The sequence below is a fragment of the Pleurodeles waltl genome, chromosome 4_1, assembly GCF_031143425.1.
Source record: "Pleurodeles waltl isolate 20211129_DDA chromosome 4_1, aPleWal1.hap1.20221129, whole genome shotgun sequence".
NCBI classification, from domain to species: domain Eukaryota; kingdom Metazoa; phylum Chordata; class Amphibia; order Caudata; family Salamandridae; genus Pleurodeles; species Pleurodeles waltl.
This window is the reverse complement of record NC_090442.1, coordinates 775,321,489-775,343,269: the sequence shown is the minus strand read 5'-3', so window position 1 is coordinate 775,343,269 and position 21,781 is coordinate 775,321,489. Positions and strand designations below refer to the sequence as shown.

Sequence of the window (21,781 nt, the reverse complement as noted above, 5' to 3'; positions counted from 1 at the left end):
CAAGGCCCCATCCCAACATCACACTATCTTCCTTCATATCCTTAATTTCACCTTCTTGATTTTTAAAGCTATTTTTTAAACCTGTTCCTGGCAAGTCCTCTCTCAAATCACCCCTTAGATCATTAGTTTGTGCGGAGATAGATTTTATTGGTGTGATAGGTGCTGTAAGTAAGTTTAGATCCTTCGGGGTAGAGAAGATTATTTCCACCGGGTCCTTTTAAAAGAAAATCATTTCTGGCAATTTCAGTAAAAACAATTGTGTCACAGGTGTTACTAGAGATACATTTTCCCTTCCAGAGTTTACCTTCACTGTTTTTACTATTTGCCCCATCTGCAATCCTATCCTGTTATTTGTTCTTGTGCGTGCTTGTCCTTCATGTCCTGACCTCATTTTAGGGCTGAACTGCAACCCTTTCGAAGCAACTCCTTCATCTGAGCTTCTCCTAAAAAATGTTCCACTCTTTAGTCTTTACTTTGTTGTATCCCTTGTATCCCTTTTTGGGCTACCATAAAACACTGTGTAGAGTCTGCAGAGACTGCTTTATCGCTTACTATAGAATTCTTCTCACCAATTGTAGTCTAATATGCTCACAGGATAGGTCTACTTTTCTCCATAAATAAATTTGACGAGGCCAATTCTAATTTGAATTGGCGTATTATTGACATAGAAGTTGACCAATTTACAAAATACACATATATTGTCAGCAGGTCTGCAGTGTTAACACCTCAGCACTTAAGGGATGTGGACTCCCTATCGCCCAAAGCCCGGGAAATATCATTTGGTGTTAAGGGCAACAAGATTTTACGTTTATTTTGTCCACAGGACAAGTAGGCCCATCCCGGTGCAAGACAAATCCTTTGGCTGGCAGTTTACAGAGAAGGGAACTGTCTGCAGTTGAGTAATATGTGTGCCCATATGTTAATGCTGTTGGACTTGTATTTATGGTTCATTAATGAAAAGCCTTCATTATTAGGTTGAGCGCTGTAAATAAACGTTTTAAGGTTACACTGCACTACTGACAGTGGCTCCAGTTTAAACAAAAAAAGAAAACTGTACACACATTTGAAACATTTACCAATATGAAGCTAAGTATCATGCTCCCAGAATGCTCTCTGATTAGATGCAAATGTTTTCAGAAGCTTGTAAGCAAGAATGATGATGCTTTGCTTTCAAAATAAAATGTTCAGAATAAAAAAACGGTTTGCTGCAATGAAATTTTAGGAGCTATTTCTTTGAAGCATCATTTAGTAAAATGTGTTGATGCATGCCAGGATTTCCAAAATAATACCATTTTCAACAAGATTATGGGAAGCATGAAAAAAAAAAACGACTGGCAAAGCCAACCAATCCGACATTTTTGTGAGTCTATTGGTTTCATCATTGCGTGTCTTGTTTTGACATTGCTTTTGTAACACTTTATTGTGGGAGCTGCCAGGCCCTGACCAATAAAAAAACACTGGCAAAATGAAAAAAAAGTTTTAGGTCTGAAAATGCACATGTTGCCACCAGTCATGTAACAAAGGTCCGCACCCCCGTCCAGGGGTCCCCCTCACCACAGCACCTGCCCTGAGTGAGTCTGGAGGGGCCCTACATGTTCTTTGCAGGGGGGCAGTTTCGTTATGTCATTGATTGCCACAGTAGTTCCTTGCACAGAACAAAACTACTTTTTTTGTCAATATGCTCATTGTGGAAGAGCAGAAAGTGATCACTCACAGTAAAGCCAGCTGATAGATAGAGAGAGAAATAGAAGTTGAATAAAAACAAAATGTCTGTTAATGCCAGGCCTAATTAGGGACCCAGTTCTTAAAAAAAGTCACAAAAGTAAATCCATGGTATATGTCTTTCAATTAGTGGTTTTCATGAATTCACAAGAACTTACGGAAGCAGACCAGGAAATCGTTCTACTAGAAAATGATAAGTTATTTACCTGTAAATCCTAGTTCTCTTCCAGGGGTATCCTCATCAAAGTCATAAACACTGATTATTCCCGCCCACGTGCGGGGAACCCCGGAGCATATAAAAACACACATGTATATGTATCAAATGTATATGAAAAGTAATATTCTAGTAGAGAATTTTAATACAAATATATTATATACATGTGTAAGCAATAATGCAGTCTATGTTGAGAAACAGGCTAAAAATGCTTTTTTTTGTGAAGTTTTTTTAATTTTTTTTATATTGATTTATATTGATTAAACTCTTCAATTAAAGGTAAAAACCTTTCTGCAATCAGAGAGCATAGAAAGTATAAACAATCCACTTTAAAAGAAAAAACTACATTGACAATAAAGGATTATTATTAGCCAATAAACTGCATGCAGGTTAACACAGCAGAACCAAAAAATTGGCACCATGCCTTTAAGGCCCTGAGCACCTCCAGTATCCCTCCATGCCTCAGAGGTGAGAGTGAGGTGACAGTTGGTTCACAGTTAGGTCAGTACTTTTTTTACAGTGCTAAGAAGAAATAGATTAGACAAATAAGTACTGCTGTACCTCTAAAATCATGTCCGGGGAGAAGGGTGGGTTGTTTATGACTTTGATGAGGATACCCCTGGAAGAGAACTAGGATTTACAGGTAAGTAACTTTTTCCTCTATTCCAGGGGATCCTCATCAATAGTCATAAACACTGAATAGATAAGCAAGCACATCCCATACCCCTGAGGATGGAGCGGTAGAAGCACAGGCGGTCTATTTGTCTTAGTTAAATACATTTCTTAATGAAGCCTGGCCCACTTGAGTGTCTTTCTTAGCATCTGAATCCAAACAGTAATGCCTTGTAAAAGCATGCACTGATCTCCATGTTGCAGCCTTATGGAGATGGGTATATTCTTAAGAAGGGTTATCGTTGCCGCCTTGCTTCTAGTAGAATGAGCTTTAGGCTTGGCAGCCAATTGTTTCTTAGCCAATTGGTATGCAGTCACAATACATGAAACTATCCATCTAGCAATTGTCTGTTTTGAGGCCGCCCTGCCTGTTCTCATGTGCCCGTAGCTTACAAATAAGCGATCAGATTATCTGATGCCCTTAGTCTTATCAAGGTAAAATGTTAGCACCCTCTTCAAGTCCAGGGAGTGCAGTGTTCTCTCTGCCGAAGTAGCAGGTTTGGGAAAAAATGTTGGCAGCGATATGGTTTGATTAATATGGAAGTCCGAAACCACCTTAGGTAAAAACCCAGGATGGGTCTGTAGAACTACTCTGTTATCGTGAAAAACTGTATAGCCTGATTTTCACTGACCCTTCTAGCTGAAGTAATGGCAACAAGAAAAGCTGTCTTCCACGTAAGGTGTTGCAAAGAAGCTTTGTGAATGGTCTCAAAGGGAGCAGCCATAAGCCTAGACAAGACCACATTCAATTCCCATGGAGATGAAGGTGCACGAACTGGTGGAAAAACTTTTTTCAAACCCTCTAGAAAATCCTTAACCACTGGCATAGTAAAGAATGACTTTTGTGAGGGCGATTTATGATAAGCCGTAATGGCAGACAAATGTACATTAATGGAGAAAAACTGCAGTCCTGACTTCGCAAGGTGAAGAAGGTAGGGTAGGATAACCTCCTCTTGAGCCAGAATAGGATTGAAATCATTCTGTCTGCACCACATGTAGAATCTTTTCCATTTGAACGCATAAGAGTGTTGCGTCAAGAGTCTTTTGGACTCCTTTAAAATATCCATGCATTCCTGTGAGAGGCCTAGATGTCCATACTACAGGAATTCAGGAGCCATGCCGGCAAGCTCAGCGAGGGAAGGTTGGGATGTAGAACTTTCCCCTCTAGTCTGTGAAGAAGATCTGGTCTGCACGGCAGCCTCTTGTGAGGTTTTTCTAACAACTGGAGGAGATCTGTGTACCACCACTGGCGGGGCCATTCCGGGGCTATAAGTATCATCCTGTTTTTGGACCTGTAGAGTTTGTTGATCACCGTGGGAATTAGGGGAATGGGTGGAAAAGCGTAGAGAAATGTCCCTGACCCATCTATCAACAGGGCATTCCCCTTCTTCCCTGGTCAGTAAAACCTGGATGCAAAGTCTGGGTATTTTTTGTTGGTTTCATCAGCAAACAGGTCTAATTGAGGATATCCCCTAGCTGAAAAATGTCTGCTAAAACGTCGTCGTGAAGCACCCAGGCGTGTAAGTCTGAGAGATTTCGGCTTAGGGAATCCGCTTTTGTGTTTTGGTCCCCCGGTAGGTAAACCGCTGTGATTGACAGCCTCCTCGCTAGTAGCCAATGCCAGATGGTTTGTGACTCTCGAGATAGAGGGCGAGAGTGGGTTTCCTCCTTGTCTGTTCAAATAGTACATCGTGGTCATGTTGTCTGTTTGGACTAAAATGGATTTGCCTTTGATGGATGGGTAAAAAGAATTGAGAGCCAGATGAACTGCCCTAAGTTCGAGCAGATTGATGTGGTATTGTTGCTGTTTTCTCGACCTTGGGCTTGAAGAGAGCCCATGTGAGCTCCCTAATTCTGTAGTGATGCATCCGTTACAAGGGTCTCGGTAGGAGTGCTCTGATGAAAAGGAACCTCTACCAACGGATGTTGTCGGCTAGTCCACCACTGTAGCGAGGTTTTTGCCAAAGGTGAGAGATTTATTCTGTCTTCCCATCTGGCTGTGAGTTGACTTCACTGATCTTCCAGGTTCTCCTGAAGAGGCCTCATGCGTAATCTGGCATTCAGGACAATGAAAATGCAGGAGGCCATGGAACACAGTAGCAAAGCTATTTGCCTGACTGTAGGACATAGAGTGTGAAGAATACTGTGACACTTTGGTGCTATTGATAATAGTCTCTCCTCTGAAGGATACACTCTTTCTAGATTGGTGTTCAGCATTGCCTCTAGGTAGTGGAGCCTTTGGGTTGGAGTTAGTATGGACTTTTGTAGGCTGACCTGCAGACCTAAGGTGTTGAAGGTGCCCAAAGCGATCTTGAGGTGGTTCAAAGTTTGGTCTGCAGTGTTGCCTTTCAGTAACCAATTGTCGAGATCAGGTAAATGAAGATCTTTTTCTTTCTCAAGTGTGCTGCTATTGTCGCTACACATTTGGAAAATGTTCGAGAAGTTGATTTTACCCCTGAATTGGTTATGTTGGGACGCAGCTACGAAGTGAAGGAATTTGCGGTGTTTAGCTATCACCGGGATGTGAAAATATGCAGCCTGTAGATCTATGGAACACATCCAGTCCACTTGATGGAGCTGAGGAAAAACTGGATGAAGGGCCAGCATTCTAAATTTTTCTTTTCAAATGTACTTGTTCAGATGTCTCAGATCCAAAATGGGTCTGAAAACCCCATCCTGACCTTTCTTTTGTACTAAGAAATAGCAGGAGTACACTCCTTTTCCTCTTTGCGAAGGTGGGACTTTTTCAATAGCTTATTTGTGCAGCAGAATGAGAACCTCTTTTTGCAGGAGACACTGGTGATGACACTTTGTTTTTGTTGGTGGCACCGGAAGAGGTGACTTGAAACGTAGAGAATACCCATTCTCGACAATAGTTAGCACCCATTTGTCCTTTGTTATGGAGTGCCACTTCTTTATCATAGTTCGCAATACTTCCCCCCCACTGGATTGGTGGACAGGATCAGAGGAAGCGAGTCCTCATTGTTTGCCCGATGTTTTGGGGGTAGACTGATTTTGTCTACTCAAACCACGTCCTTGTTGTCTTGCAGGATTGGTAGAATGGTCGTCCTTGCCTTTGCTGTGGCCTTTGGGACCAATGAGGGTTTCAACCCTCTGCTGTTATAGATGCCTCGCATATGGCCTATACCTTCTCTGGTATTTTTTTGCGTCTGTCTAGTCCTACAGCTTTTAGAGTGTCCAATTTCAACTTCATTTTGGCCATCTCATCATCTGTATGGGTCCGAGACAAAGAGTTCTCAGTGAATGGCAGGTTCAGGATGCGATTTTGAGCCTCCTGCTTTAAACCTGTGAGACGAACCCAAGATGACCTTCTTGCCCATATGCCATGTGCATATCCATGAGCCGCTAGGTCCAAGCCATCCGCAGCTGCACTGATCACCTGGTTGGCTACTAGACCTCCTTCCTGAAGGATTTTTTGGAATCCTGTCTGTCTTCTCTCGGCAATTTGTCTACAAACCTGTTCAGAGAGTCCCACGAAGAACGGTTGTATCTTCCTAAAAGTGCACAGGCACTAGATACTTTCATAAAGGATGCCGAAGTACCACACATCTTCCTGCCCAAGGAATCCAGATGCTTGCTCTCCTTATCTGGAGGGACTGTTGATGAGGAAGCCACCGAATGGGTCTTTCAGGCAGCAGCTAAAATGACTGAGTCCAGTAGGGGATCAGCTCTGAGAAATAAAGGATCTTGGTCTGGGGCCTTATATTTCTTTAGGATTCGCGCAGAAGACCGGGAATTAATGGTAAAAGCTGCCTGGAAGAGGAACAATGGTGTAGTGTTTTGAAAATTACCGACGATGATGTTGTCGGTTCCGGAAGGTCTATATTGAGCTTCTGGGCCCCTCTAACCAACACTTCATTGAAAGTGGGTATGTCGTCCACTGGAGAAACTCTTGCTGGGGGAGTATTAGTCAGAGTGGGTGAATAGTCTCTGATCAAAGGCTGAGAAGCTGTGGACCTTCAAGTTGATCTGCGCCTCTTGTGACGGGATCTAGAGACCCAGGATCTCGATCTTCGTCTGGATTGTGATCTACTTCTTGTGCGCGACCATGAAGGACTGCTCCGTCGTCGTGGATCAGGCTGGTCAGAAGATGGTATTGTCGTCCGCTTGGCAGGAGGTGTTGGAGATGAAGTTCTTGTAAAAGAAGCAGAGGGAGAATGTAGTATGGAATATTGCGAAACTGGAGAATGATGAGCCGGAGTCTTGTTAAGGCTTTCCAACCACCTCAGAGACAGATTTATGGGGAGAGCTATTCTTGAGATGAGGATGCCACAGATGATCTACTCGGTATAGTGACGACCATGTCATGAGGAGGCAAAGTTGTCTCAGCAGGTGAAGTTTGCCTGTTGCCGTCTTTTGAGGAGGGGGTGACGTTGAGAAACTATTTTTGATGTTACTGTGAAAGGTGAGGAGTGTCTCGACATCGAACGACAATGTAATGTCTTCGATGGAGAGCGTTGAAACCTTGACGCCAAATGTGACCGTCCTGACTTCTCCAGTCTTGATGCTAAACGCCTCGACGGCGACTGATGGCCCATCGGAGGCGAGTGCCTTGACATCGACTGGTGCCTTGTTGCAGTCAGTGGAGACCTCGATCTTTTCCTTGAGGTCGTCTTCCACATTGGTTGTTTCGACGTCAATGGGTCTTGGCTTGCCTATGACGGCGTATCAGCACACCTGTGCTTATTCAACATCGATCGGTGAGTGGCCGCCGACGGAGATCTATCCCGATGAGGAAGTTGTTTTCTCGAAGTCACGTCCCTCGACGTCATCTGGGTCGCCGCCGACGGAGGTGTACTCCTTGACGGTGGTTGACGATGTTGATGTGACGACGGAAGCGATTAAGTTATGGCGAACAAACAGGAATCTTCCTACCTGCTGAGGTTGATCTTGCTCACCGCTTGTCAGAAGAATCTTTGTCTCTGGAGATCTTCTTATGAAGAGATGAGGATGATGTTTCTCTCTCATGTAGTCCATGCAGATTAATTCTTTCTCTGTCTTTCAAAGTTCTTTTAGACAGGTTCTGACAGTGTTTGCAGGTCTCAATTTTTTGGTTCTACTGTGTTAACCTGCATGCAGCCTATTGGCTAATAATGCTCCTTTATTTTCAATGTCGTTTTTTCTTCTACAGTGGATTGTTTATACTTTATATGCTCTCTACTTTGATTGCAGAAAGGTTTTTACCTTTAATTGAAAAGTTGAATTAATGTTTAAAAAAAAAAAAAAAAAAAAAACTTCCAAAAATAAACCATTTTTAGCCTGTTTCTCAACATAGTCTGCATTATTGTTTACACGTGTATATAATATATTTGTATTAAAATTCTCTCCTAGAATATTACTTTTCATATACATTTGATACATATACATGTGTGTTTATGTATGTTTGGGGTCCCCGCACGTGGACGGGAATATTCAGTGTTTATGACTACTGATGAAGATCCCCGGGAACAGAATATTTGTGAACTGTATTTTAGTATGAGCAACAATGCATGTGTAGATTTGATCATGTGAAAATCTATTGAGCGTTTACAAGTACACTTGCCCTCCAACCACTTTTTTTCTAACCCTGGAAGAACTTCGACTTCTGCCATAGTCAGGAGTAAATATCCAACCTTTCTCATTATGGGAAAAGATTACAGAAGAGCTGGTGATAATCCTCAAAACATGCAAGTTAGTAGGTTTGCAGACTCAAAGGCATTCCAGCCCTGGAACTATTGCTTACTGCTTCCTTCAGCCCCAGTATTTAGATCTGCGGAAAGGCGGCAAAATAAGGAAATTGCTATAATAGGGATTGAAATTGCATGTATTCAAGCCCTACTATAGTAGTAGCCCTGGCATAATCAGAGAGGCTATTATCAGCTCTCCTACATAATGAGATTGGTGCCATAATTTGTCGCCGCACTACATGGCACCAAAGTGAGAAGTAGAATTTGTTACAGGACAAGTAGATTTAAGAAGCAACCTCTCCCAAGGACAAGTAGATATTTAATTAAATTCCACACCCCTGAGTCATAGGCTGTTGATTCTGGTCACAGTCACACGATCACAGTGCAGGACCCGGGCGGGGCACGCTGCTGACACCTGCATGCCACACCCCGCACTAGCCAGGCCGCTTCTGCTGGGTCTCAGGGCTCACTCTCTGCAGTAGCTAACTACTGCCACTGCACTCCTGGCTTTTACCACCTTTTACCACCAGGTATAATCCAAGTACCATCCACCGCTACAGCCCATCAGCATATAGAAGAACTGATCTCAAAGACCAAAGGCCTCCCAGGCCTCCAAGCAGTGTACTCAATGGACTTGTTAAACTCAGTAGGGCCCAAACAGGCTCAAACTGGTCATCAGCGCAAGGTATCACAGTCTTTTGTATAACTTTTAGTATTATAGTGCACTCCTTGCAAATTTAACAATCTTTGCAGACTTATACTTAAAAGCCTTCTAATGCACCTTACCAGCTTGAGGGTAAAAAGAAACTTTTACTGACGCTCTCCACATTCTCCTAACACAGCACCATCAACCCTGGGCCCCTGCCCCTGCTCACCGTCTGTAAAGTCTCACCAATTCCGGCTGGTTCCTGTCATATTTAATAGAGTGCAAACTGCCAATCCAACCGGCAAGAACCGCATGGTTTATCTCTGTAAACGCTGGATGGCTGGTAGGCTAGGAAGGCTAGGGGCTGGACTGGGACAAAGTAGGCTGGGGGCTGAGGCCGGGACTGAGGTGTAAGGCAAGTGCTAACCTAGCACAGCGCCTCGAAGCCTCAAGAAATCCAGAGGGAGCAAATCAAGGATTTTAAATGTTCGCACCTCTGCTCCGCTGTCCACCTGCACGCGCCTCCACAATCATGGGCCTTTTGACAGGGCCAGGGCTCTTTCCTTCCCAAGACCCCTGGGCTCTTTACTCTTGGAGACACTCTGCCTGGGTATAAGAATAAGAAGACGGCTCACCCTCCAGCGCTCTCCCCACTCACGTTCACTCAGGACCTCCTGCGTCACTGCGTCCTGAGGGCATCTTCACAGCTTGCGAGATCAGCCACCCTCACTTAAGAGGTGCAGGGATCTTCTCACAGTAGGTTGCAGTGTGTTACTGCATCTGTTTGCTAGAAGATGCCAGCAGGTGTGGGGGATGGGGATGGGGCCTTTGAACCTCCAACCCCTTCTAAGGGGCACACTGACTGTGCTCCTTTAAATAGCGCAAAATCAGTTCACTTACTGAGAGGTTCTTTCCCTTTGCACCCATACCTGTAATATGGCATCGGCGCAAATGCAAAGTGTTCCCTCATTTACAGGGGGCCATGTCCCCATGCAAATGAAGGAACGCCCCTTATGCCTGGACTGGAGTATATTTTGCAGAATGTATGAACTTTATTACAGGGGGAGTGCACAAGGGTCTGTGGCCTCTTCTGTACTCCCAGACTGCAGGGGGGTGCAAAATGTGGGCACACACACTTGTTGTCCTAAAGGCACTTTAATAATTTGACTCCTGGACTACAAGCAAGAAAACTGTGTGGAAATATAGCTACCAATAATTGCCTTTTGTGAAGAGTTTTGGAGTGTCTCGAAGTCAGAGCCTAGTTAAAACTACTGCTGGGTGCCTAGAACTTTTTTTTATATTTCAGTTACTCGTTAACAAATGAAGAGTAGATAATGTATGATTTTTCTACTTCTTTAACATAGTGGGCAAATCTAGAGAGCTATTATCACTGATAGTTTACTCTGGTGTATGTGTTTATAGAACATATGAGTTCTGTAGAGAAATAAAGAGATTCGATTTGGGGCAATTGGTGGTCCAAATGGATATACGCTAGAGGCAGGGTACTAGCCCTTCGTGAAATCTCATACAACAGGATTGACACAATCTTAGTGTGCTAGATATCTAGTAAGGGACTAAACAAACATCTACCATACCAAATAATTTAGGGGCAACCAAAGCCAATAAAGCCACAAGGTATTTGCTGCATCTGAGGCCACAATGTTAAACGCTAATAAAAAGCCAGCACCAAAGTAAACTAAATCTTTGACAATAACAAGGTAATTTTTCCTATGTTCTAGGTACATAACCTTCATCTTGTCACAGCTGACCCAAATGTTTAATGGCAGACAATATTGTAACATTGCGTTCAGAGCATGCGCAGATCTCAAAGGTGCACAATCAATAATTCTGGAACTGTTGCATTATGATGTAGTGAACTTGGCAGACAACCAAATGTGTGTGTAAAATGAAAACATTGTTAAACTTTGGAGTTATATTACAGATATGATGGTTAAAATAGGATATGTTCATGAACATCCTTCTTTGGCCTCACTGTCTGAGACCTACCTAAAAGTCTGGTCTCACCATCATATCTTATCTCTGGTTATATATATATGGGTCAAAAGCCTAAATACACGGCAATAGTGAGGAGGGGGACTCAGCATGTCACTAATCTCAGACCCCTCATGAAGGGCAGCGAGTTCTACCGCCATTTTGTCCAAGCCAGTGCTTCCCAAACTTTTTAGAATTACAACCCATTTTTTAGCATGACAAACTTTCTCAACCTACCTAGCTTTAAAAGACAGGAGGAGAGTGATCTTTAAATGTAAATCAAGCATCATGTGATAGCACACTGCTATTTATAGACAGCCAATTTTCCATTAAAATGACCACTACGTTTGCAGACACTCAGTTTTAAATTATGCTGCACACAAATGATAATGTGCAGAAATCGGATTAAAAAAAATATTTACTATTTGTGCATCACCAAGCAAAAGTGTCTTGATTTGTTTTGATACTATTAAAATCTTTGGGTCCCATTACCACACGGTGGTGGTCTGACCACTGCCAATGTAGCGGTCCGATAGCCACATTATGACCGTGGCGGTTGCGCCAAGGTCGGACCACCAGTTTTCATCAACAGAATGGGCTAGCGGTCTTAATCCGCCAAGTTACGAGTCTCTTCTCCGCCAGCAATTACATGGCGGTAGCCCTGCCATGCAAAGGCTGGTGGAGACGGGGTACAGAGGGCCCTAAGGGGGCCCATGCAGTTGGCATGGGCAGTGCAGGGGCCCCCATGGCCAGCCCCGTTGCGCTGTTTAATGTCTGCTGTGCAGACTGTGAATAGCATGTTGGGTATTGGTGCACCCTACGCACTGCAGCCTTGCTGCTGGCTCAATTATGAGCCAGCGTCAATGTTGTAGGCTGTTTCCCGTTGGCCCAGCAGAAAACTCCTCATGGGGACCGTGGGAAGGCAAGCACACAGGCAGCAAAACCTGACCGCAGGAGTTTGGCGGGCGGCCATTTCTGTCCGCAAATATCATAATGACCCCTTGGTTTCCATCACACTTCAGAATTACAAACAAATGTGCTTAATTTTTGCTTCCGAACTTCTGAATGTGTACAGTTCCTTTACAGGTGTTAACATTTTGTTCTGTTTTAACAAAAAATAATATCCTGTAGCTTTTCCTTTCACACACACTATACCGTAGCATGATTGACACAGTATTCACTTTCCTTTCATTTCACAGACTACAAAGTGAGAGAAGTTTGTAAACAGCAAACTCCATGTTAAAAAAAAAAAAAAAACACACATATGCAGCAATTTGTCAGAAGACATAGCCTGACATATGACCTCTGTCATTAAAGCGCATCAGACGTGACAAGATAAATACAGAATTTAAAGGCATATTTATTTATTGCTTGGACTTTCTAGACTCACCGAAAGAAAACAAAAAACAGGCTCACAACCATGGTTTGCTACACACAGTTTGGGAAACACTGGTCTAAGTTAATGCTGATTATAATTGAGAATAAGTGGTCATATTTAGTGCATACTAACAGTTCTGCTTCTAGGGCTTTTTGTTGATAATATTAAACATCAAAGAGTACCATCCTGTGATGCATTTACAATAAATGTTGCTTCTTTGGTGGTCACAGACATAAGAAACGTCTTCATTGCTAGTTAGCAAAGTCTTAGAACAGCACAAGAAGTTTGTCCAGAGCATGAGGTTGAAGGTATATTAAATACTTATGATTTGTTTTAGGGATTTGCCTGGAGGGTTTTGAACTGGTCTCTGTCCCTTGAGACAATGAGGAAGCAGTGTTGTCGTCTAATGGCAACACCCTTGATAGAGAGACACTGTCAACAGAGAAAGAAAATATGTATCTCAGTCTGTGATATTACCCCATGTATGGCCCTGAGGAATATAGCCCTGGGGTGGTGTATGCCATCTCCTTGGTGCGAGTGACTACGAATGTGTGTGCTTACATCTCCATGTATGCATCTGTCTGAGTGTGGTCTCTTCTTGTGCTGCTCGTTATGCTTTGGGGTACAGTGCCCTGGGTATCCATGATCGCCTACGGACAAAAGTCGTAATCCTGTGCTGTCTTAGATGTGAGGCAACTGCAGATTGATAAGAAGACTCTTTTGGAACTAACTGTGGCAACGTTGATCACAATATCTGGGACGATGAGGAGATCCTTCTTATTTAGCACAGAGTATTCATCTGAGCATTACGATTCAGTGGTTAGAAGGGTGTGTGTGTGTGTTGTCATCAGGTGTGCCCTTGACACCCAGTGCCTTGACAGCAAAATCTTTATTAATGTTGTGATGTTTCTCAACTTGCTCTAAAATATTTTCTGAAGTACACCTCTTTATGACTTTGAACTTATCGAGAAGGACCTATGGAGTTTAATTCTTTGAACCTACACCTCTGAGTGCCTTCAGGTGGAGAAAGTTGGCCAACAAGAGAAGATATCTCTTTTTCTGTTCGATTTGACTCTGCCTATCTGATGTCACTCACTTTCTAACATCTTCTGGTCTCACTTGGAGATGGATTCCTTCTTGCTGCTTAAGAGTTCTCCTCGAAAGATGTTTGCATAACACCCTTCCCCAGAGGATGCATCCTGTTACTCTCCCCTAGCACTTGCATCCCTTCAGGCACTGGATCCCTCAACTTGAACACTGCATGTAAAATGTAAGAGAGCAGGACTGAACTCCTGGCTTCCTGGAGGGAAAGGTTTCAGAGCCCCTTTTAGTCATGGATCACTGGAAGATAGCCACTTGTGCTATCCCATGTTCCTTTGCACCCTTCCACAGCTCAGTCGAACAGAGAGCTCTTTGAAACTTCCCTTTGTCCGCCCATTTTACTAGCAGCACTAGTTCACCCAACTCCTGACACCCCATTTCCCCCTTTACTTCTTACCACCTCCCTTTTAGTTGTAGCTTCCTCCTTTGAAGTATGGCCCATTATGCTTCCCTCAATGAACGGGGAACGTGGTTGTAGAAACCAAAAATTAACACAATTTCGGGGAAAGTAAACCAAACTAGAGGACTGTAGATACAACATAAATCAGCATAAGTGGTTGCTATGTGTGTTGTTAACTTCCCTGTTTCAAAATACCCATGTGTTTTACATGAAGGTAGGCATACAATGCAAATGCGCTTCAAATTGTTGTTGGTACAGAAGGTGATAGTCACTTTGTGGAGCCAAACTAGTGCTAACAAATTGTTTACATAAACTCCAAAATAAAGTAAATAACCATAAAAAGAATCCAACAGAAAAAGATACATAGGGAAGAGACTAGCACTCAGGCATCCATTCACAGGAGCCAGACAAACAAAAGCAACTGCCAATAAAGGCCATGATGGGATACTGAAACTGTTGGCTACCTTAACAGTGGATACCAAATTCAAGCTATGGAAAGGTGCTGTCTTTGTAGGTCCATTCCTGCCCCATTCTTTATCTTGACCCTTTCAAAAGGAGCCCCGAGAATAGAATGCTACCCCTCAGTTTTTAAACTGGTAAATTTGTCAATATAACTTGCACACAGGCTGCTAAAAATATATTTAAAAACAACATTATTTATTTTAAAAACACCTTGGTATCCTACATATTGGTAAGACAGTCCAATAGTTATGACTTGTAGAAAGCTTGCCATTATGCATACCTAGAACAGCAAGTAAATAAACTGGCTTCAAGGTAAACATGACTGCAACTACTTTCTAGTAATTCATGCTAACTATTCATGAGGTATTGTCAAGAATCACAGGCCCATTGGATTACGTTGTTTTTAAGTAATTAGCTGGAGCTAGAAAGATCACTTACCATCAATTTTATTGGCAACAACAATACAGGGAATTTCAGGTCGGTACTCCCTAAGCTCTTTGTACCAGTTGTTCAGGTTCTTATACGTGACCTTCCGTTGTACATCAAAGACCTGGCAACAAAAGATAAAATGTGAACCTCAACAATGGCAATGACGGAAAATTTGTTATTATTGTTTGCTTGCATAAGCAATTGTTTGGAATGATCATGCTATCTATGAGACGGATGCGCATCACATTGTATAGAAGGTATAAATAAACAAAATCCAAACTAACCTTATTCAAATGTATACAGAAATGCTTACCTGAATAGAAGGCTACGGAATCATATCTCAAATAATCTTTCTTTGTATAGCAGGCTAAGAACCACCTTACTAAGGAACCTCTGCTTTCAGGAGAGTGCTAGGCACCACTAACGAGATAATAGCGTTCCTGCGCAGTATTTGCTGCACCAGCTTCTGACTGACAAGTCTTTTTGTAGCATGGGAGTGCACATCGCCACCACAACACATCACACCTCAGTTTACATCACAATGTGCAGTACACCATCACCTGGCTGAATGGTTCAATGGGTCAACAGGCAAGGAGGGAAGCCACTACCTTAACTGCGATTAGTCATACTCAATGAAGAGAGGACGACACACAAAACAGAACTGCAAATAATACAAGCATAGAACCAAGCAGTGTGCAGCCTACTGCCAAATGTGTATGAAACATAAAAGAATTCATGAAGTCCTGGAAATTCAAAACACCATTTTCACAACTTGTGGAGTTGTGCTAGTTGTAGAAATGGCTCTCCCTTCACTCTGGGTGCACTTGCTCTCATGTGAGTGCACTAATGGATTAAAGTAGACACAATAAATTAAAACCAAAACAGCCATAAGACGAAATTCCTGCACATACAAAAAAGTTGGAAATTTCAAATACTTAACTGCAAAATAAGAGGGGTGCTTTCTAGAACAATTTGTGTGTTGCTCCTAGCTACTGAACAGCAGAACAATACAGCAATGATCACTAATATACCATGCAATCAAACAATTGACTGTCGGCCCAGACGCAGACCTCTTGGAAGACAAACTAACTATCCTGTGATTAAACAATATGCAGTAGAAAACGATTTCAACCTAAACACCACCAATCAACAAAGAACCAGAGTGGATGTCAAAATAAAAAGTCACCAAAATAAACCCCTACACCCTCACAAAAATTGGAAACTTCAGATACTTGAATGCAGAACAACAGGAGAGCACAGAATGGCAGAACATTTATAACCAATTGTATCTCTCTCCCGTTCTGGCTTCCAAATGTAAGCCAGTGTGCAATGAAGGACACAATTCAAAACGCCCTTTGAATGATATGCTAGTATGGGTAACCACAACTACCCATTATTCCTAAGATAACTATTTTGTGCAGATTTTAAAAATACATAGGGGTTCCTTTATATCCAATTTTTCATTCATTAGATTTTACCCTATGAATTGTTGCATAGTTACTTCACAATGAAAAATAATTACAAGCTACAGTTCAGTTGTTGGCTCTGGGTGTTGTGTTTTTGGATAACCAACAAACATCACATAGCTGTGTGACAAGAAGTAACTGATGTAATGGTATGTTACTTTTGTAAAGCAGCCAAAATTTTAAGCTGGACATTTCACCAATTGCTATATTTTTACTTATGTTTTCTTTTAACAATAGGTTTCTTTTTGAAAACCATGAGCAATCTACCCAAATAACTCCCTGCTGAATTTTGTCTAGTTTTCAAAAATATTTAGCTTCTCAAGGTTACCGATGGGGTTCACACCAGAAACTGGAAGAAGACTGAATTGCAAAAAATTGGGAAAAATGGGACTAACAGTTAGAAAAAATTATAAAATGTGGTAACAATAGGTTTTCTTTTAAAACTCTGCTTGTTTCTGAAAGCTGGGAAGATCGAAGCACAGTAAACCTTTTTGCTGATGCCGTTTTTAGAAAAAACAAAAATATTACCTTTCTTGCACAGCACTTCTTTCTGATATTCCAACAGCATTTTGATATCTTTTGTCTAATTTCTTAGTTCCCTTCTGGGGAATCCACAAATCTTCTGTACCTTTATTAGTCCCAAACCGTGAGGGCAAAAAAGGACACAAATTTCGACTGACTACATTCCTTGGAAAAAACTGAAGACTTAAGCTCAAAGTGCCACAATCAGCAAAACAAGCATTGGTAAAGCCAATAGGTCTCACCACTGTGCCTTACTGGCTTTCCCAATGTTTTAAAGCTGCACCGCACAGCTGTGCACTGTGGATAAAGTGAAAAAGAAACAAAAACCTTCAATACAGCTGCACGTGTCATCTTGTAGACGTGTACCACCCACGTCTATACCCACTAAATGACGCAAGTACTTTTTTTTAGTTTAAAGTTACCAATCAAAGTTGGATCAATAACTATTTTTAAAGTGAGCATGGAGGATGAAACAGCACAGGGAAAGGACGCAAAATCAACATAGGGCAGGATGGGAAGATAATACAAACAGAAGCAACACAAGGACTGGAAGGAGCAGGTAAGAGGAGGCAATGGGGAGAGCACACAGACTAGCAGAACAGGGAGGTGGCAGGTAACAGAGCAACACAGAAAAAGCAGTACAAGTGGGAGACAGCTTAAAAACGCACACATTGTTATGGGGTGGTCAACACAAATGAAAAAAATAGTGCTTGAAAAGCAAAACAATGGAAGCAGAGGACCCAGTCAAGTGATGGTAAAACAGTAGTGCTTGGTGAGAGGAACAAACCCAAGATTTACACAATAGGGCAAGAGTAAGAAGCGGGCAAATTAGATTTTACCCTATGAATTGTTGCATAGTTACTTCACAATGAAAAATAATTACAAGCTACAGTTCAGTTGTTGGCTCTGGGTGTTGTGTTTTTGGATAACCAACAAACATCACAAATGGCAAGCAATGGGCGGGATCCAAGCCCCTCTATGTTTATAAACCAAAATATACCTCAAATCAAACAGCGCATGTGCTGTCTAGTAGGCTAGACCTAAAAAGGGCTCTGCATTTGAGAGGGGAAAGCTTTAACAATTAGGGGTTTGGCAGCTGTCGTGGTTAGTGTGGAGAGCTTTGCAGTCAGTTAAACTAGATGTTATGTGGTTAGCTGTGGGGGCCTCTTCCGTCATGCTGCCGTTAGCAGTGACCTAGCGCTTCTGTTAGGATCTTTGTGACGTTAATGATTTTTCATAGTTCTGAAAATTATCTTTCAGGGTTAAAAGACCTAGTGGGAAAATAGACAATGATCTATTTCCTCCGTGTTGGGAGGTTGTTTTCATGCATTTCTCGTGTAGGTTCTCCCTTTGTGGTAACTTGTGCTACTGTTTTTTTTTTTTTTTTTTTTTTTTTTTTTTTACATATTGGGTCCATTATTTCATAATTGAGTGTTTAAACATTGGATGGTTTGGTTATGTTCCAAGAGGCCTCTTTCTTGGCTGACTTTGAATAGTTTTTGGTTTATTAGTGATGTTCATCATAGGGCCAGGCAAAATTTATATTAGGCCAGTGTAGTTCATGTAATTTCAGACTTCTAGCATTAGGCCTGTTGCACAAAATTCCCCACATTATGCCTTTACCCAATTTTGCACAATTACACTACCATTTGCGTCAAAATTAAAGCACAGGACTGTGTAGGGACAACAAGAACATGAACAGCTGTTGTCCTCAGCAATTGTGTTTTTTTATGCAAAAATTAATTTCACACTAAAATATAGGTAACTATACATAAATGAATTAAACACATCCCTAGTTCAACAGTGTATTGGTGATGGCATAATCTGTCGCACTGTTGCCTACAGCAGAGCTCCCAAAAACTGTTAACTAACTCCCAACTGCTGACTAGGGGGAACAGAAAGAATCCATGCTCATATGGGCCTGACATTCCCCCCATCCCCCAGACAACAGTAAATAAAAATATTTCCAGACGGTTTAGTGGGCTGTGTGCCTCCCTAAGTGGGTAGGGGCAGAAAGACTGTTGTGCTCAGGGGCAAGGACAGGCCTATGCCCACAGGATTTGCTCACCTTACCTCGCCTTTTTTTTGGCTAAATATACCAATGCTTATTGCAGGGGAGGGGAAGGGGGTAATAGACTAGCGGTAAACACCCTCTACCTGCCAAGACTATTGTGCCCGGAGTGTGGGGGGAGCAATGACCAATGCCTACGTGGGCCTCTGTGAATGCAAGAATATTTCCCTAGTGGTCTAGTGGAATGAATCTTTAATAGGAGATTCCGTGTCCAAAGTGATCCCCCAACTGACCGTGCTAGAAACTGTCCCCTTTCTCACGTTGCCTCTGCTGTGCTGATTAGTGCTTGGGGCAGGTAGGCCCCAAGCAACCGATCGAGAGGAATGAAGAAGCTTACTTTCACTTTTCTTAGGTTTTGTTGTGACGTTACTGCATATAACACGTTACAGCAAATCAATATATAAAGAAATATATATATTCATTTAAAAAACCAAAGGTTTTAGAAATGTTACAGTTAGGTTCTGAATTTACTCGCACACAACCACAGAAATTCACCAGTTACAGTTGTTTCAAGTAACTGTAACTCGGGCCCTAAGGTAACTATAACTCACACCATCACCATGCAGTTTTTTCTTCAATAATTTGACTGCTAATGTTTCATTTGTATCTTTAATGACAGTAAGAAAATTGTCATGACTGCTGTAATATATGAGGTCATTAGCTGTGCATGGTGAAAGCGCAAATTATAGTTACCTTAGGGTGTGAGTTTTAGTCACCTGAAATAACTAACTATACTTGCTGAATTTCTATGGTTTTGTGAAAATACATCCAGAACCTCACTATAGCGTCCCTGTAACCTTTGAGTTTTTTTTAACATGAAGTAATTTTAACTACTATACGTCAATCCAACCACCGCCGCGCATGGCCTTTGTCGGTGTGCAGATGGGGTTGACCGCCCTGTGGCCAAACCCATATAACCACCCAACACCATGCCGCGATGGCTTTTGGCCATGCATGGCGGGCGTTGGCTTCAGGACGGCTAACCCCCTATAACCACCCAACCCGGTGCTGCGATGGCTTTTGGCTGCGCACGGCTGGGGCTGGCTGCAGGACCGGTCTCTCTGGGTGTGAGAATAGGTGTGAGAGGGTGTCTCTGGTTGTGAGAGGGCATCTCTGGTTATGAGAGGGCATCTCTAGGGTTTCATATTGGAGGAGGAGAGCTGCGTGACCCCCAGTCCCTGGGGCAGCTTTGGACAGGAGGACCCACATCCACTGGGGTCAGGCCTTAACAGATATTCAGAGCCAGCTCTAGGGTGGTGCAACTGGTGTTGACTTCAGGTGGGAGCGCCACATTTGCAAGTTTAATATGGTTTCAAGTGCACTTGCTGCCGCGTTTCTTGCCTCCAGCAGTTTTCAAGAATCTTTTTTTTTTAATTTTTTTTTAAGATAACTCTGTGATCAATGTTCTTCCTGGAGAGAGATGAAACTTTTGTCTAGCTGAAGTTTTGACTCATCATAAGGTAGCACTAGCACAGAGGGTTAATATGCCTGCTGTAAAGAACTTCTACCATGCAGATCACAAAGTGTATGTAAAGGAAATAGGTCAGTGGGTTACTGCTTTTGTCGCTAGCAATTTAGAAGTTAAAATCCTTAAACAGAACAGTGAGCAATTAACTGTCATCAAAGTACAGATTATAGAGTTATGATTTTTTCCCCAGTCTTTCCTGAACCTGATGTTGCAAAACGGGTTCATTTCAGTAGAAATTGATTCTTACTATTAAAGCGAACCCGCAACCATGGTGCTCTGCTTTAAATATTTAATTTGTGCTACTGCAGACCAAGCACTCATAAGCTATACTGCCTATCAGTATGGATGACGTGACTCCTACACCTTGTAGTCCTCTGTCCTATGCAACATTTCCTATATACTGATTCACCCATGTATGATGATTCTCTCTGTGTAATGTGTGAAGTAAAGGGCTCTGACATCCTACACTGGATAGCACTATAAAAATAATTAAATGCATCTGAGACAGAGTGGTTATGAAGACGTGAGGGGCACTGTTAAAGGGTGGTAGTGAGTGAATCTGTGGCAGAGGTGGTCACGTGGGGGGGCGCCAACAAATGTTGTTGCACCGGAAGCCACTAGCGCTAAAGCCGGCCCTGTACATATTATATGTTATTGGGGAATGGGGGGCGGGGCACGTGTCCCCCCTTTAACAGCTTTTATTCCAGCCCCAGGGACTCCATTCCCCAGGGCCAGACCTCAAAATATACAATATGAGGCGTAGACCATGTAGCTGCCTTACATATTTCGTTCATTGGAATATTTCCTAGAAAGGCAATGGTAGCACCTTTCTTTCTGGTTGAGTGTGCCTTTGGTGTAATAGGCAGCTCTCTCTTTGCTTTAAGATAGCAGGTTTGAATACACTTAACTATCCATCTAGCAATGCCTTGTTTTGAAATTGGATTTCCTGTATGAGGTTTTTGAAAGGCAATAAATAGTTGTTTTGTTTTTCTAATTAGTTTTGTTCTGTCAATGTAGTACATTAGTGCTCTTTTGAGGTCTAATGTATGTAGTGCTCTTTCAGCTACAGAATCTGGCTGTGGGAAGAACACTGGTAATTCTACTGTTTGATTTAAGTAGAACGGTGAGATAACCTTTGGTAAAAAATTTGGATTTGTCCTTAGAACTACTTTATTTTTATGTATTTGAATAAATGGTTCTTGTATGGTAAATGCTTGAATCTCACTCACTCTTCTTAGAGATATGATGGCAATCAAAAATGCAACTTTCCACGTTAAGTATTGCATTTCACAAGAATGCATGGGCTCGAAAGGTGGACCCATGAGTCTTGTTAAGACAATGTTGAGGTTCCATGAAGGAACAGGTGGTGTTCTTGGTGGTATAATTCTCTTTACGCCTTCCATAAACGCTTTAATGACTGGTATTCTAAATAGTGAAGTTGAATGAGTAATTTGCAGGTAAGCTGATATTTCGGTGAGATGTATCTTTATGGAAGAGAAAGCTAGATTTGATTTTTGCAAATGTAGTAAATATCCTACTATATCTTTTGGA

At 42.2% G+C, this 21,781-nt stretch overlaps 1 protein-coding gene across 3 annotated transcripts in view; it reads right to left on the bottom strand.

Annotated features, from left to right (window-relative positions):
- Positions 1 to 21,781, bottom strand: part of RABL2B (RAB, member of RAS oncogene family like 2B) — a 115,344-nt gene that overhangs the window by 24,505 nt on the left and 69,058 nt on the right. For all 3 annotated transcript variants that reach the window (XM_069229461.1, XM_069229463.1, XM_069229462.1), the window contains exon 6: positions 14,713 to 14,824. In XM_069229461.1, the coding sequence (XP_069085562.1) occupies positions 14,713 to 14,824 (112 nt within the window). The remainder of the gene's footprint in view (positions 1 to 14,712; positions 14,825 to 21,781) is intronic.